We start from the raw sequence: 17,765 nt of genomic DNA on the forward strand, positions 1-17,765 counted from the left end.
ATTATTTGACACTGTACTCTTATGTCACATAATGCCCGGCTCCAGCACTCTCTGGCTCTGCTTTGATGTCTTAAAGGCCTGGCACTGGAATAGAAGACACAGATAAAGGCGAGAGAGAGGATTGGAGGCTGTAATGTTGCAGCATGCACTGCTCAAGAACCAAAGCACGAGCAGTCGAGCACTGAAGGGTATTTCAGAAACCTTCTCAATGTAAACAAAGAACAGGCCACAAATCCACTTCATTTCAACCACGTTACGGCGGTGCAATTCTGCTGTGTCACGCTTCAATCCAAAGGCTTTTATAGTGACCATGAGAGGGGTTTGTGCACAATGATGATGTTCATTTTGTTGTTCAGACTGATGTAAAAACATGCTGTAGTTTGAAAACACCTTGAGTGAGTGGGTGTGTTGTGTTGTGATTGAGGAGCGGTTGGTGGTTTGCACTGCCTCCTGGTGGATCGCCGTACAATTGCACACAGCAAGTGCCTGGCTCTTGCACAGAAACTCAGCTTTTGCTAATCATAAGCAAACAATTCGGAGGATACTAACCTGACGTGAGTATTTGTCATGTTAATTATGATTTGTTCCCAGCGTTCTTGTTGTTCAATGTGATTTTCGTGATTCATATCTAGTTGTGCGTGCTTTGTTCGACTTGAGCACACAAACAAAACAGCAATAATGAGCCTCGGCTACGAGTGGGCGTACATTTTCTGTCATGGTTATGATACTGTATATATATATATCATTTTATTAATATTTTTGGCTGGAAATGTATTACATATAATTGAATTCAAATAAACGCTGTTCTTTTGAACGTTCTATTCATCAAAGAATTCTGAAAACAAATTTAACACAGTTTCCACAAAAATGTATATGAAGCAGCACAAATGTTTTCAACATTGATAACAATCAAAAATATTTCTTGAGCAGCAAATTAGCATATTAGAAGCATATTTTTTCTGAAGGATCGTGTGACACTGAAGACTGGAATAATGATGCTGAAAATTCAGCTTTGCATCACAGGAATAAATAAAAATTTTAAATATATTCAAAAAGAAAATAGCTATTTTAAAAAGTAAAGTATGGCCATATTACTGATTTTACTGGATATTTTATTAAATAAATGCAGCCTTGTTGAAGCTTCCTTCCACCATGAGATAAAAATATATAAATAAATAAAAAAGCTAATTGTGACATTTTATCTCATAATGCAGACTGTTTTCTTGCACATAAAAATTGTTAGATTACCTTATTTATTTATTTTTTATGTGGCGGTAAGAAAAAAAAAGAATTTATAAACTCAAAATTGTAAGATATAAATGCTGAATTGCGAAAGAAATCCAAATTTTGAATTTATATCTTGCAGTTCTGATTTTTCTTCCGAAATTGTGAGTTTATATCTCACAATTTTGAGTTTGTCTTACAATTATTTTTTTCCCTCAGAATTGCAAGAAAAAAGGCCAAATTGTTAGATATAAACTCAGAATTGTAAGAAAAAAATAATCCGAATTGTGAGATAAAAAGTTGCAATATTTTTTCATCCTTTTTTATTTTTCATCCTGTAGCAGAAACAAGCTTCTATACATAAAAAACATAAAACTGAAACTTAAAACTAAAAAAATATGTTTTTTTTTTTCTTCTTTCTTTTTTACCAAAAATCTGATTATTCATAATAAATTAATTCACAAAAAACTAATCTGCATGCTGTGTTGTCTGCTGCATATAAACACCACAGCAGGATCACTACCAGTTGACACATTTATATTGTTGCACGTTGAGGCTGCCCAACCGTTTAAACTACAGCTACACTTTGACTGAGCAGCAAAACAAGTGATTATCGTCATCCGTTTGGACATCTCATTTCTTCATACACCAAACACTGCCATTTTCCCAACCCTTCCCCCAACACGTGCGCATGTCCCCGCAAACATACATAAACACGTGTGTCATCCTCCTTTTCTCCATGTGAGCGGCTGAAGCTGTGCCTCTCGCAGTGCCACTACACGAATAATTGGCCCATGATGGAGCGCTGATTGCCTCACAGTACCTGGGGAGTTCAGCACACATTAGCATTCAATAAAATCGCAGATGCATACACAAATACACACACACACACAGTAAATGAGTTATCACAGAGGCTTTCTGCTCGTCTTTGTGTCTCACGGCTGGACGGGAGTTTATTTGCCATGTGAATTTGATCAGCACAAGTGTTGAATTAAACTGCTGGAAACTGATATTCAGTACAATAGTTACATTTATTTGGACATTTCTATAGGGTTTGCTGAAATTGTTTTTATTTATTATTATTTCTTTAATGTGCTTAAACAAATGTGCTTTTTTTGGGGGGGGGGGGCACCTTTTATGGAAGCTTGTTTCACAATTCTGTTTGTTGTTGTTGTTGTTTAAACAACAGAATAAAAAATAAAAAAGGTAATTGTGACGTTTAATCTTACAATTCAGACTTTTTCCTCACAATTTTGAGTTTATATCTCACAATTCTGCATTAATATCTCGCAATTCTGAAAAAAAAAACTGAATTATGACATACAAACTCAAGAAAAAAAGTCAGAATTTTTTGTATATTGAAAAATCAAAATATTAATATTGTCTAAAATGTAAGAAGAAAAATACAAAAAAAAGTAATGAAAATCCAAAATAGTTTATTCTAATCCACCTACATTTGCATTTATATCTAAAATGCACTATCAATGTATTGCCTCTGAAGCCTCAAATATATTTTGTAATATATTACAATATATTTTGACATTTGATATTTTGTGTAAGTAGTTCATTTAACTGAATCTGGGTGGAAATTGATATTCAGTTCAATAGTTACATTTATTTTGGCATTTTATAGGGTTTGCTGAAACGAAATGCAAACATAAAATTGTGCACACTTCACTCTTACAAAAGTATTACTGTGCCAAATCCACACACATGTCAATTTGAAATTATTTTCTGTAGGAATCAACAGTGTGCTGCTGATATATTATGGTATGTTGTTATACACTCCACTTCTAAATGATTGCAATATTCATGTACAACACTGTACACTGGATTTGCATTGTACTCCAGGGTAATTCAGAGAATACCATGGTACTATGTACAGTGTTTGAAATGAATGTGGATTCTGCTGTTGATAAAGCATCTCATCCTCCAGCATCACGGCTAAACAAAGCGTCGTCATTAAGAATGCATGCTTATGGTTTATCCTATAGATCAGTGTGGTTTATATTGATGTATGTATAGATTACACACTCTGTCTGTGTCAAGATGTGGTCAGTTGGTGTGTGTATTTACAGCCGTCTTCTAGAAAGCCAATTTGTATCAGTTCCACAAAGGCACACACTATCATCTACCTCAATATTTATTTATAAATTATTAAATTAAATTAAATTAATTAAATATTTTATTTGTATATATGTTTATATATATATATATATATATATATATATGGTAATTCAGAGAATACCATGGTACTATGTACAGTGTTTGAAATGAATGTGGATTCTGCTGTTGATAAAGCATCTCATCCTCCAGCATCACAGCTAAACAAAGCGTCGTCATTAAGAATGCATGCTTATGGTTTATCCTATAGATCAGTGTGGTTTATATTGATGTATGTATAGATTACACACTCTGTCTGTGTCAAGATGTGGTCAGTTGGTGTGTGTATTTACAGCCGTCTTCTAGAAAGCCAATTTGTATCAGTTCCACAAAGGCACACACTATCATCTACCTCAATATTTATTTATAAATTATTAAATTAAATTAAATTAATTAAATATTTTATTTGTATATATGTTTATATATATATATATATATATATATATATTGTATTTATATATCATATATATTTAATATAAATATAAATGTATTTTATTGAATTATATAAAATATAATATATTTTGTTATTTTATGGACCGTGTGTGTGTGTGTGTGTATCTCGCAAAATTACAATTCTTATAATAATGTAATATCACTAGAAATATTTTCAAAATACACTTCAAGAAATTGAAGAAAGTAGAAAATAGATCAAGTTTGTTCTAGTCCACCCACATTCCCACATATATCTAAAATGCACTGTGATATTATCAATATATTTTGCCCCTGAAGCCTGAAGATTTTATATTACAATATATTTTGACATTTGGAAAATATGGAAAGCGTTTGAAAAACTTCCAGTTCAACTGTTCAGCTGAACTGTTTATACCGTACATTTACAGTATGTTTCAAATATATTTTATTTGGCCAGAATAAAATCTATTTTTGCAATATGAGTTCATTTCAGGACTCGGATCCAGCGTTTGTTATTTACTCCAAGGAACATAACGTCTGTTTTGAACTCTTGTGTTTGCGCATGATGGTTGTTGCCATAGTGACATAATTACAGTAATTAGCTATGCTACAGTGCATTTGTGTTCATTAATTCACTTTAGGATTGTACTTTGATCAAACCTACAGACACATGTAGCATCTCGAACAGGGTCAAGTTATATAACTAACACTACTACTTTTTGTGAACAAGATACCATGGTAATGTGGGTTACACTTTATTTTACGGTATGTGTATTTACTGTTTGTGTATTTAATATAATGTTAAATGTTTTCTCTCTCTCTCTTGTTTTGTTGGTTTAGCTGATGCAGCAGCAGGCAGCGATCATGGCGGCTTCTCACGGCGGTTATTTAGCACCCAGTGTGGCGTTTCCAGCGACACAGATCCACCAGGTGGGGGCGCTCAACATGAACGGCCTGCCACCCACCCCGATGACACCTGTGTCAGGTGAGTCTGACGCACAACCTTAAAAAATCTCATTTAGGTGTCAATTTGATCTCAAATGTTCCACCTCAAATTTCTTACTAAAAATTTAGCAGAACTGCACAAAACTTCATTAATGTGAAATGCTTTGTGAAAGTGGATATTCAACACAACAAATGTAGGGTAGGGTTTTATTCGTAAATAAGTGTTAATTATTAATTGTTAATTTAAACATTGTGATCAGAAGGCTTCTGCTTAACTGTGTGAAATAAATTTTGTAGACAGATTAAGTTCTTATGAAGTGATTTTTTGTAACACTTTTCAATAAGGGTTCCATTTATTAACATTAATTAACTACATTAGTTAACATGAACTTACAAGAGGGATATTATAGTTAGCTAAAATTAAAACATTTTCATTACTTGAAATAAAATAAGGTGAAATAAAACAAAATATAAAAGCTTAAACTTATTTTATTTAAAATAAAAAAAATAAGTAAAAAAGTAAAAATTGTTTTTAAATAACTAAATACTTATTTAAAATAAAACTTACATTTAATTTATTTAGCTAGTTGCGAAGGCGACATTTCTTATTTTCATTTAGTTTCATTTGAAGTACTAAAATGACTAAAACTAAATCAACTAAAATTAATAAATAAAAATGAATAAAACCATGATGTGAATAAATTGAATAATGAATAAAAATGACAAAAACAAACAAAATTACTAAAACTTTAACTAAAATAAAGTCAAAACAGAAAATATAAATCTAAAATGTACTTCAAACAATATATATATTACTATATATAGTATAACAATGATACTGGCTTACAATGACCAATATTTCTACATTATTAATGTTAATTTCATCATTTACTAAAACATTTTTCAGATGAAAAGCTCTATGTATTGACATTATTTAATGTACAGTAAACTAACATAAACATTTAACAGTTGTATTTATTTGTAATTCAGTTCAGCTGTATTTCAGTTGTAATTATTTACTAACATTAACAAAGATTAATAAATGTTGTAAAAAAATATATTGCAGATTTGTAGTTCTTGTTAATCAATACATAAACTATTGTTAAGAAATGAGACCTTATTGTAAAGAATTATCTTTATTTCTTAAACAAAGTACATTTTTAATGTACTGTGTGTGTGTGTGTGTGTGTTTGTGTGTGTACCTGTTTTTCTATTCTGGTGGGGACTTAAACCTGAATACACACAGACTCATGGGGACTCGTGTCACGGTGGGGACCTAAATTGAGGTCCCCACGGGTAAACAAGCTAATAAATCACACATAATGAAGTTTTTTGAAAATCTAAAAATGCACAAAGTTTCCTGTAAGGGGTAGGTTTAGGTGTAGGGCAATAGAAAATACGGTCTGTACAGTAGAAAAACCATTACGCCTATGGAGAGTCCCCACAAGGATAGCTGACCAGACATGAGTGTGTGTGTGTGTGTGTGTGTGTGTGTGTGGATAGTGATAAGTCACTATATTTTTTGTTACATGTGTTACATTAGATCAATTTACTGGCAGTAAGTCTCCCAGTTTTGCACTCCGTTTGTTGATCAAAGCACATCTCACGCTCACAATATCAGCTTTCACTCCCACCTCACCTGATCAGTGTCACGGACTGGAACGCGCTAGAGATTCCTATTGATCCGTGGGAATCGATGAGCTGGATGTGAACCACATCTCACGGATGCGTTTCAGATGGAGACCGCCGCAAACACACACAAACACACACAGCTGCAGGCTCACACTCCTGTAGCAGACGCTTAAAGACGGGGATACAGGATAGTCCACAGGGTCCCGCGTGAAAACAAGCTCCTGAATTTGAGAAGCTTTTTAAAATCCATCCGCTGGTCAGGATTTCGACTGCCGAAATGTTCAAAGTGCACTGTAAATGTTCAGAACAAACCATTTTTGTCTATATTTAGGAGACAACTAGCATGTAGTTGAGCTCTGAGCTGACACACATGTACAGAACTAATAGTCCAGTTTTGATTTCATAAGCTCTTTAATTAGGTATACATGCAGCTCCCCAAAAGGCACATGGATTTGATTCGGCCGCATTGCGATTGGCTTGAGTCTCCTGTAATTGCATGCCGTTTGAAATGCCAGGCCTTTGACTGACAAGCGTAATCATCTGGAGCTCGAGCGATCTGTGCCACACAGAACAGATGCTTTCATCTGCGCGCACGGTGACCTTTAGTCTGGGTGCTGTTCTGGGCTCAGCGTTTGCCTTTCATTTCAAACTAATGACGTGACCAGCAGGATGTTGTTCTGAGACCAGTGCACTCTGATGCTTTGTGCAAATCTGTCCGGGGGTCACTTCCCCTCCAACAAGCAGCTACTGATCACATTTAACTGCCACCCTTCTCCTTTTACTTTGATTTATTTATTCGATTTTTTAAATCTTTGCATTATATACAGTGGGTACGGAAAGTATTCAGACCCCCTTAAATTTTTCACTCTTTGTTATATTGCAGCCATTTGCTAAAATCATTTAAGTTAATTTTTTTTCCTCATTAATGTACACACAGCACCCCATATTGACAGAAAATTAAGATTCTTTACAAAAATAACATAAATTATTGAAATATAATATAATATCTTATATTAAAATATTATATGTAAAATAAATTATTGATCTTTTTACTGTCATTGCTTAATTCAAATCATATTCAGTCATATTCAGATTTATAAATATATACTCTGATTTACTTATATATATTCAGACTTATAACTATATATTCTGATTTACATTTATATATTCAGATTTATAAATTGATATATTCAGATTTATAAATATATATTCTGATTTAGTTCTCCGTATTGACAATTTACATGTATATATACAGATTTCATATATAATTATTTCCTGTTTGGCCCTTCATATTACATTAAATAATATTATAATATAAAATTATATAATGTTAGAATATATAATATATAGAAATATTGTATATAAAATATAAGATTTTTATATATTTATTTTTATATACATTTTACTAATATTAGCTCATTCAAATTATATTGATATTACATGAAATACATGAAATAATATTATATAAGATAGTATAATACTACTATTAATATATATTATTTTAATATTTAAAATAATATAATGTGTGTATAACTAACAACACATTTAAAAACTACTTATATTTTAATGCTACACTATACAGTATATGCAGACTTCATAGTGTGTGTAGCGTGTTTTTGGCTCTGAATAAGACATGCATACTGCACACTACTAAGGGTGTGTGTTGTGTAAACTGATTCTTTAGGACCACACAAGAGAGAGTGTGTTATAATACACTCCGTTTCTCCACACTGACCATGTAATATACTGAGTGAACATACAAGCACATTTATATACACAATAACACCATCCACTCGCCCAGCTTCCACTCTGTGTATTGATTTGATTTTTACTCTGACCGCCTACTGTGTGTGTGTGTGTGTGTGTGCGTGCGTGCGTGCGTGCGTGCGTGCGTGTGTGTGTGTGATTAGGAGAAACAGAGAGTATCTTGGAGTCTGTGGAACAGACAGTAGTAGACATGGCAGCCTAATTTATCATGGCTCCATGGGACCCACAAAGCACTGCAAAAGACACAAAAACTCTCCTGGGCCCGTGCTGTCCCACACACACACACACACACACACAGTGATTCCTGCTCCATAAAGAGTAAATATTTGGCTACAGCTGTGCTGTGATGTGACTTTCTGCAACAGTAAATGCAAATCCACTCATTACCTGTTTAGCTAGCAGTCAAGAGCTGTACATACACAATACCCTGAGCGACTTCAAGTTTTGTAGGGCAAGATTTCACAGCTTATGTTTTTTTCCTCTAGTCTTGCGACTAAAGCAGACTTTTGACTGTCAGCATAAAATGTGGTCCTATTTGCAGATTTTTCTGGCCAAGAACAGCACATTCCTTTTCAGAATTTTTAACCAGAATGACTTTGAAAATTAAAGGGATACTCCACCCCAAAATGAAAATTTTGTCATTAATCACTTACCCCCATGTCGTTCCAAACCCGTAAAAGCTTCGTTCGTCTTCGGAACACAATTTAAGATATTTTGGATGAAAACCGGGAGGCTTGTGACTGTCCCATTGACTGCCAAGTAAGGGGTAAATGATTAATGACAAAAATTTTCATTTTGGGGTGGAGTATCCCTTTAAGGTGCTCAATTGTTGTTGAGCTTTTGTCTAGGTGTTGTCGTTAATCATAAAAGTATATTTCACCCAAAAACGAAATCTGGCATAATTTATTCACCCTCAATGCTGTTCCAAACCTGTATGACTGACTTTCTTCAGTGGAACACAGAATGGCTTTGTTTCTTTGACCATACGGTGGAAGTCATTGCTTCTTTAGCACATTCATTTTTACAGTATGGAAAAAAGCAGCCATTCTTCAAAATATCTTATTTTATATACCACACAAGAAGTAAAGTCATTTAGGTTGTGTAATAACATGAAGGTGAAAGTGTTGTTATTGTTAACCAAAACTAAACTAAAATAAATTAATTAATTAAAAATGTAATTAAAAAATTTTTTTTTTAAAAACATAAATAACTGAAATACCTAAATTGGGTTTGAGTTTATTACAAAATAAATCAAATAAATAAAAATAAGAAATACTAAAACTCGCTGGGGAAAAAAAACTAATAAAAATGACAAAAAATCATGTTACAAAGTTACTAAAACTAAAATTTAAATCAAAACAAAAAATATTAAAATAAACGCTAATTTAAAATATGAATAAATACTGTAATAGTATATAACTGACACTGCAAGTCAGTAAAAATGTACTTTTTTTATTGATTTTTCACTGATAATTCTATAGAATTTTTATTTCTGTGTAAAATAAGAAATAATTTTTATTTTTATTTTCTGTTTTTTTAGCATGCATTGATTGTGTGTGTTTGAAGCATAAATTAGCACATTGTGTGTGTAAAGACCCTCAAATGAATCTGTCTAGACCTGCTGGTTGAATTTCATGTTGTCCGTAAGTGTAAAAGAGCAGCTCTTCCCTCAGCAGTCTGATTTAGCTCAGTATTTCACTGAGCGTGTGAATTCACGTTTAAACGCTGTCAGGTGTTTGAGAGACGCTCTGTGTTATTAACACTCTCTGACTCACAGTCACACTTATATTTCTCTCTACTCTCGTTAGAGAGAGTTACTCTCGTTTCCTTTTCTCAATCCTGCTGGAAAATTCAGTTAAAACTAGTTTAAGGTGAGAACTATGTAGAAGCTACGTAGTCTCTTATGCTCACCATGTCTGCATTTATTTGATCAAAAACACAATAAAAACTAGAAAATATTGAGAAATATTATTACAGTTTGTTCTCTATTTAAATATATTGTAAAATATAATTTATTCCAGTCTAGACTGATCCTTCAGAAATCATTCTAATATGCTGATTTTAACATTTATTATTATTATCAATGTTGTGCTGCTTTATATTGTTGTGTAATATATTTTTTCAGGAATCTTTGACTAATAGAAAGCTCTCAAGTACAGCATTTATTTGAAATAGAACATTATAAATGTCTTTACTGTCCCTTTTGAGGGCCCTTAACCAAGATGGTCTATGAGTTTAACCAGGTCCAGACAGCTGAGCTACTCAATGACTTAAACCAGTTTGGACTAGTAGAAACCATCTACTATGCTACAGAATCCATCTACCATCTTAAGATGGATTTTCCAGCAATGAACAGGAGTGTTACACAAGACCGGACAGCACAGAAACACACGATGTGTTTGATTTGACTCTTTCATTCGACTGTAGATCAGACATTAAAGAGCGCAGTCCTCAGAGAGAGCAGCAGACACCCTTCAAAGTCGACAAATCACACTGTGCACTACACAAAGACAGCAGGCAGGAGAGATGATGATATTTCTCTGGCTCTCTCAGGTGTTTGTATTTCTCTGCTATTTCATCATGAGCGCTGTTTATCCTATTTTAAACTTTTTTGTAGTATAAATCGACTCCCATATTCCTTGTATGCAAAGCTCATATTCTACATAACATCTAACATGCAGTGTTTCTTTTTAACAAAACGGTTCATTATCTGGTGAATTATAGTTTTTTCCTGTGCAGTATGCATATGTTGGATTGTCCCTCTTTCTAGGGATAACCGAGCTGTTTTTCTAACCACCTGCTCTTCTACAGTTTGATTGACAGTAAAGTTGAAGCGTGTTGATCTGTCCAACATTAGATACAGCCAGCAGCGCATCAGACATGTACATAATCACGCTTCTGCATCAAACCGTACACAGCTGCTGTACGTAAACATTTATGAGGCTTCGCTTTGTTTTGAGACCTAAGCGCTTTTAAAGTGAGATTTTTTAATAGTTCTGAAAGACATTTCTTCTGCTCACCAAGGCTGCATTTATTTGACTAAAAATAGAGTAAAAACAGTAATATTATGAAATATTATTCTAATTTAAAATAACTGGTTTCTATTGTAATATATTGTAAAATGTAATTTATTCCTGTGATGCGCAGCTGAATTTTCAGCAGCATTACTCCAGTCTTCAGTGTCACATGATCCTTCAGAAATCATTCTAATATGCTGATTTGCTACTCAAGAAACATTTCTGATTATTATCAATGTTGAAAACAGCTGTGCTGCTTCATATTTTTGTGAAAGCGGCGATAAAAAAGGAAGGATTCTTGAAATAGAAAATATAAATATTTTAAAATTTTCTGAGCTGATTTGGGGGTAAAAATTAAAATATGTGATATGGATGTAAACATGGTACAAACACACTGCAAAAAAAAGATTGTCTAGTATTTTTGTCTAGTTTTCTATTACAAATATCTGAACATTCTTGAATCAAGATACATTTACTTGAGAAGCAAAATAACTTGTTTTCAAAAAGAAAAAAATACTTGCAAATGGGGTAAGAAAATAACAAGAAACATTTTGTTTTCCCTTTGAATTAAAGGGTTAGTTCACCCAAAAATGAAAATGAGCTTGTGTTTTACTTTACCAGTTTTTCAGAAAACAAGGCTTAATATCTTAAGTCATTTTACTTCTAAAGTAAATGCATCTTGATTTAATGTTTAGATTTTTGTACTGGAATACAAGACAAAAATACTAAGTAAGAAAAGCACATTTCCAGTGCAAAGCTGAGAGTACAACACCTTTATTAGTAGTTGAAAGCATTGTAAATATAACCAAAATATTAATGTCAACATTAAACATGGGGATGTGTAGAATTTGGAGTTTAATTCCATGGACATCTGTAGAGTTATCTGCAGATCCAGGAGTGCACAGTTATTAATAATTTGATTAAATTCAGCACCTTACGTAACGAAACAAAATGAAACAAATCAGCATCTATAATACTGATTCATTTCACAGGAAGTGGCTTAGTTTGTTTACAGGAAAGCATCACATGTATTGCAAACTAAAATGTTTTTCTGAGTGCAGTTCACTTAGAATTCAGAATGAACACACAGGCGTGTGGAAACCCCAGATCATGGCTGAATTTGCCCTGCAGGCATAAACTGGTTACATCCACAGTGTGCTGAATCGATATCAGCTGTCAGCACATTCTGACGTGGAATCAATTGGGCTGTAGAATCGATGCGGAGAATTGAGTCGAAACAGCACAATATCATTAAAACGCCAGTAATTAAAAGGGATTCCAGCTTGTGAAGTTCAGTGTCAACATGACGCTGGTCTCAGATCGGTGATTTCTTTGTCCGTCTCACCGCAGGTTTGAGCTCTCCGCCGGCTAATCTGGCCTCCTCTGCCATGCCGAGCATCATGACTCCCATTGTTAACGGATTCAGCGGAATCCCTCACCAAGCCAACGGTCATCAGGTAGAGGCGGTGTACACCAACGGCCTGCAGCCGTACTCCACCCAGAGCCCCACTGCAGCCGACACGCTCCAGCAGGCCTTCACGGGCGTCCAGCAATACACAGGTACTGCACACTCTAGTGGAGATCTCAGTTAGGTTTCCTTTGAGTCTCAGTATTTCTCCTAAAATTCCTTTGGACACAAAAGTTGTCATCTAGCAAGAGTGTAGAGCTGTGAAATACATTTGAATCCGCGCACAGAGAACTCATCTGAAACTCTAGAGGAGATACGGTTTCTTCTAGACAATGCTGAGATTAAATGGAGAGAAAAAATGTGACTTTTGCTTGCATTTCCTGCTTCTCAGATGTTTAATATCTGAAATACCTCAATTGTTTCTTTTAGACAACAATGAGATTAAATGGAGAACAAATTTGCTTAAGTCTCCTGCTTCTCAGATGTTTCTCTTAAGAAAAAGACTCCAATAATCTAAAACAGTTTCTAATGAGATCTCAAAAATGTAGTCTTTTTCATGCTTTCAGATTTCATTGCACTGTGATCCTGTCATATTTCATTAGCATATAAAGGTCAACCTTCGTCTTGTCCTTATTCTTGCCTCATCTGTACCTCTCTCTCTCTCTCTCTCTCTCTCTCATGTATGCATATATTATGCACATATCTGCAGCCATATATCCTGCCACAACACTGACTCCTATAGGTCAGACACTGCAACAGCCTGCTCAAATCATCCAGCAACAGCAGCAGCAGCAGCGGGAAGGTGAGTGACAGAAATCACAGCTTTCATTTCTCTCACTAATCACTGTCTTTCACAGTCTCTGGCGTACGGGCATCCCTGCAGCCCCTCGTGCTGTTATGAGCCAATGAAATTCAGATTAGATAGTCCTATTTCAAGGTATCCAAGGCTCGACTGCTTCCCTGTGAAGATTTTACTACTGAGTTCCATTTTAGAATCTTCAGTTTCAATTACATCAGATGTCAGATGTTTCCTGATTGGCCCGCGTCATTTGAACTTTTTGAATGGCACAAATCATACAACATTAAAAGAAAATATTCAAGTGGAGCACAAAAATGCAAAGTAAAGACTATAATGCTATCAGTGCTAATGTTATGATTTGTTTGATTGTGTTGCCTATGTAAATTAAATAATATCTTATTGATATATATTTTATGGAAGCCCTTTTCTGCCGAGGAAAAAAAAAATACAAATGGTAAATGAGACTTTTTTTCTCACGATTCAGCAGAACAGAGAAAAAAGTTTAAAAAGAAAAATGTAATTAGTCGGAATAGCAAGATATTAAGTCAGAAATGCAAGATATAAAGTCAAAATAGCAAGATATTTATGCAGAGATGCGAGATATAAACTCGGAATTCTGGGAAGAAAAGTTGGAATTGTGAGAGAAAAAGTCGCAATTACCTTTTGTGAGATGTAAACTCAGAATTCAGAAGAAAAAAGTCAGAATTGCAAGATAGAAGCTCAGAATTACTAGAAAAAAAGTCTTAAAATATCTCACAATTCTGTTTTTTTCTTCTGAATTCTGAGAAAAAAAAGTCAGAATTGTGGGATTGTTTTTTACTTTTTTCATTTTTTTTTATTTTTATTCCATGGTGGAAACAAGCTTCTATTATAATTCACTGTTGCACTAAATAAATAATAAATCTTGGAGCTAAGTCTTATGTTTCCATCATGTTTCATTTGTGTTTTCATAATTTTCATAAAGTCTAAAAATACATGTTCATGTCTGCGACAGCCTATTAAATATGCATGTGTCTGTTTCAGGTCCCGAGGGCTGCAACTTGTTTATCTATCACCTGCCACAGGAGTTTGGTGATAACGAGCTAATGCAGATGTTTCTTCCGTTCGGATCTGTCATCTCGTCAAAGGTGTTCATGGACCGAGCCACCAACCAGAGCAAATGTTTCGGTCAGACTTGCCTCCCTGCTTTCAACCAATTCTATATCTACATATGCTTGCATCTCTGTAATCAGTTATATATATATATATATATATATGTATTACTGTTCAAAAGTTTGGGGTCAAGGATACATTAACCTGATCAAAAGTGACAATATAGGCTTGACTATAATGAGTGTAGTGAGCAGAAGAGACTTTTTTATAAAACATCTTACTGACCCTAAACTTTTTAACAGTACATCTCTATATCTATATAGATAGATAGATAGATAGATAGATACTATATGTATGTATATGTATATAATATATTTTTATTTATATTTATATATTTGTATTTGTGTATGTGTGTGTGTGTGTGTGAGGGAGAGAAGAATATAGTTATATATGTCAATATAGGAACAATATATAGTTCCCTATCTGTCGGTCACTACGAGTTATGTCGTGACGACATAGGAGGTTCACTTGGGAGCCCCAGTCCTCTCTGACTTTAAGAGAAAATGCCAATGAAATTTGGCTAGTGGATTTTGCATACCTGAGCCACTCCCTGAGGGTCACAGTGAGAGCTTCTCCGCCAGGCACGTCCCCGCGGACCTCTCACTCCTCCCGCAGCGAATGTCCCGTGCGGCTCCTGAGGGATTCTGCTGACCTGGCTCGTGACGGTCCTAGCATTTCATTCGGTGCGTTGCCGGAGGATCACTGCATGCCGTCCACATTCCGGGGGAGCTCAATCGTGCAGCCGACGCGCTCTCACGACAGCTCACATTCCCCGTGGAATTGCGACTCCATCCTGAAACAGTCCGGCTGATCTGCAGTAGATTCGGGGAAGCCCAGGTAGACCTGTTTGCTGCCTGCGAGTCCTCCCACTGCCAGCTGTATTACTCCCTGACCAAGGCCCCCCTCGGCATAGACGCACTGGCACACAGCTGGCCTCGGGCTCTACGCAAGTATGCGTTTCCCCCAGTGAGCCTTCTCGCACAGACACTGTGCAAGGTCAGGGAGGACGAGGAACAGGTCTTGCTGGTTGTGCCATACTGGCCCACACGGGCCTGGTTTTCGGAACTCATGGTACTCGCTACAGCCCCTCCCTGGTGCATCCCTCTGAGGAAGGACCTCCTTTCTCAGGGGCTTGGCACCATATGGCACCCACTATGACTTAAGTGATCTGCCACTGACGGTGGTGAACACGATCTCTCAGGCTAGAGCTTCCTTGATGAGGCAAGCCTATGCTCTGAAATGGAGTCTGTTTCTGAACTGGTGTTCTTCTCACCGAGAAGACCCCCGAAGTTGCACGATTGGAGTAGTGCTTTCTTTCCTCCAAGAAAAGTTGGAGCGTAGGCTGCCACCCTCCACCTTGAAAGTGTATGTGGCTGCTATCGCAGCACGTCACGATGCAGTGGACGGCCGGTCCCTGGGAAAGCACGATCTCATCTTCAGGTTCCTGAGGGGTGCCAGAAGGTAAAATCCTCCTAGGCCACCCCTGGTGCCCTCCTGGGATCTCTCTACTGTCCTGGCTGGCCTTCAGAGGTATCCCTTTGAGCCACTGCACTCAGTTGAGCTTAAGTTCCTGTCTGCTAAGACAGCGCTCCTGACCGCGCTCATTTCCATCAAGAGGGTCGGGGACCTCCAAGCATTTTCTGTGTGCGAAGAGTGCCTTGTGTTCGGGCCGGCCTACTCTCACTTTGTCCTGAGACCCCAGCCTGGATACGTGCCCAAGATTCCCACCACGCCCTTTTGCGATCAGGTGGTGAACCTGCAAGCACTGCCCTCGGAGGAGGCAGATCCAGCCTTGGCGTTGCTGTGTCCCGTTAGAGCGTTGTGCATATATATGGACCGCACCTGGATCTTCAGAAGCTCTGAGCAGCCCTTTGTCTGCTACGGAGGTCAGCAGAAAGGGAAGGCTGTCTCCAAGCAGAGGTTGGCCCACTGGATAGTGGATGCCATCGCCTTTGCCTACCAATCCAAAGGCGAGCCGTGCCCCCTGGGGGTGAGTGCTCACTCCACACGGAGTGTTGCCTCCTCCTATCCGCTGGCGCACGGCGCCTCTCTGGTAGACATCTGTAAAGCTGTGGGTTGGGCGACACCGAACACTTTCGCAAGATTTTACAGTCTCCGCGTTGAGCCGGTTTCTTCCCGTGTGTTGGGTAGCAGGTAAGTGGCGGGAAGAGCCAGCCGGTGTCACGCTTGCTGCACCATTCCCCCTCACGCGGGGATGCGAGTGCCTTTTCCTCCTCCAGTAAGTTCCCTGGTCAGCAAACCCTGGTTAAGTATCCTCCAGCACCCCCGGCAGTCAGACTGGGCGGAGCAGCGGAGCCCTGCGGGCAATCCCAATATGTGTATTCTTGCACGGTAAGGTTTCCCTCTGTGTGAACCCATGTCTTCCCTTTGACAGACCACTCTGTCAGTCTCTGCTGGCAGCCGTTCCTCCCTACGCCTAGGTAGGACCTGCCTCAGAGACCCATTCCATATGTAGTACTGCCCCAGGCCTGGGTCAGTCCATATCAGTGTCTCCACATGATACCTCCCTACGGGCAGGATGTGGTCTCCGTAGTGCCCTTCTCCGGAAGGCTCAATTCCCCTTCGTTACTGCCAAGCTGTAAACAACAAACAGAAAAAGACGTGAAGCACCTTTTATGAAGGACGAATTCCCTTCTCTTAAAAAAACTTTTCTGTCATAGGAACAGCGGCTTGGCTATCTCCAGCATCGATGTACTCACCTTTTTGTACCTGCGGGTGCCAAGGTCAGCGAATTACGCTGGGGCGTTGGGAAGGTTACGATCTTTGCGTAGAATTTGTCTGACACGCGGCTGCTTGTCAACATTTGCAGCGCTACAGGGTTGTGACAGGGTTTAGGTTGTCGTGCTTTCCATGGACCCCCTATGTCGTCACGACATAACTCGTAGTGACCCACAGATAGGGAACGTCTCTGTTACATACGTAACCCTCGTTCCCTGATGGAGGGAGCGGAGACGTTATGTCTCCATGCCACAATCTCGAACCATTGCTGGCTGCCAGGGACAAGTTCTCGGCTCCTCAGCACAAAACCTGAAGAGTGGATGCACCTGTCGCCTATTTATACTCATATGCACAGGGAGTGGCTCAGGTATGCAAAATCCACTAGCCAAATTTAATTGGGGTTTTCTCTTAAAGTCAGAGAGGATTGGGGCTCCCAAGTGAATCCCCTATGTCGTCACGACATAACGTCTCCGTTCCATCCATCAGGGAACGAGGGTTACGTACGTAA

General features: G+C 37.3%; 1 protein-coding gene across 1 annotated transcript in view; it reads left to right on the forward strand.

Moving 5' to 3' along the window:
- Positions 1–17,765, forward strand: part of LOC107750904 (CUGBP Elav-like family member 5) — a 191,693-nt gene that overhangs the window by 170,809 nt on the left and 3,119 nt on the right. Inside the window, exons 7-10 of the mRNA XM_016566468.1 lie at positions 4,639–4,783; positions 12,510–12,719; positions 13,277–13,369; positions 14,390–14,533. Coding sequence (XP_016421954.1) covers positions 4,639–4,783; positions 12,510–12,719; positions 13,277–13,369; positions 14,390–14,533 — 592 coding nt within the window. The remainder of the gene's footprint in view (positions 1–4,638; positions 4,784–12,509; positions 12,720–13,276; positions 13,370–14,389; positions 14,534–17,765) is intronic.

This window comes from Sinocyclocheilus rhinocerous, unplaced genomic scaffold, assembly GCF_001515625.1.
Source record: "Sinocyclocheilus rhinocerous isolate Xijiao unplaced genomic scaffold, SAMN03320098_v1.1 scaffold1534, whole genome shotgun sequence".
NCBI classification, from domain to species: domain Eukaryota; kingdom Metazoa; phylum Chordata; class Actinopteri; order Cypriniformes; family Cyprinidae; genus Sinocyclocheilus; species Sinocyclocheilus rhinocerous.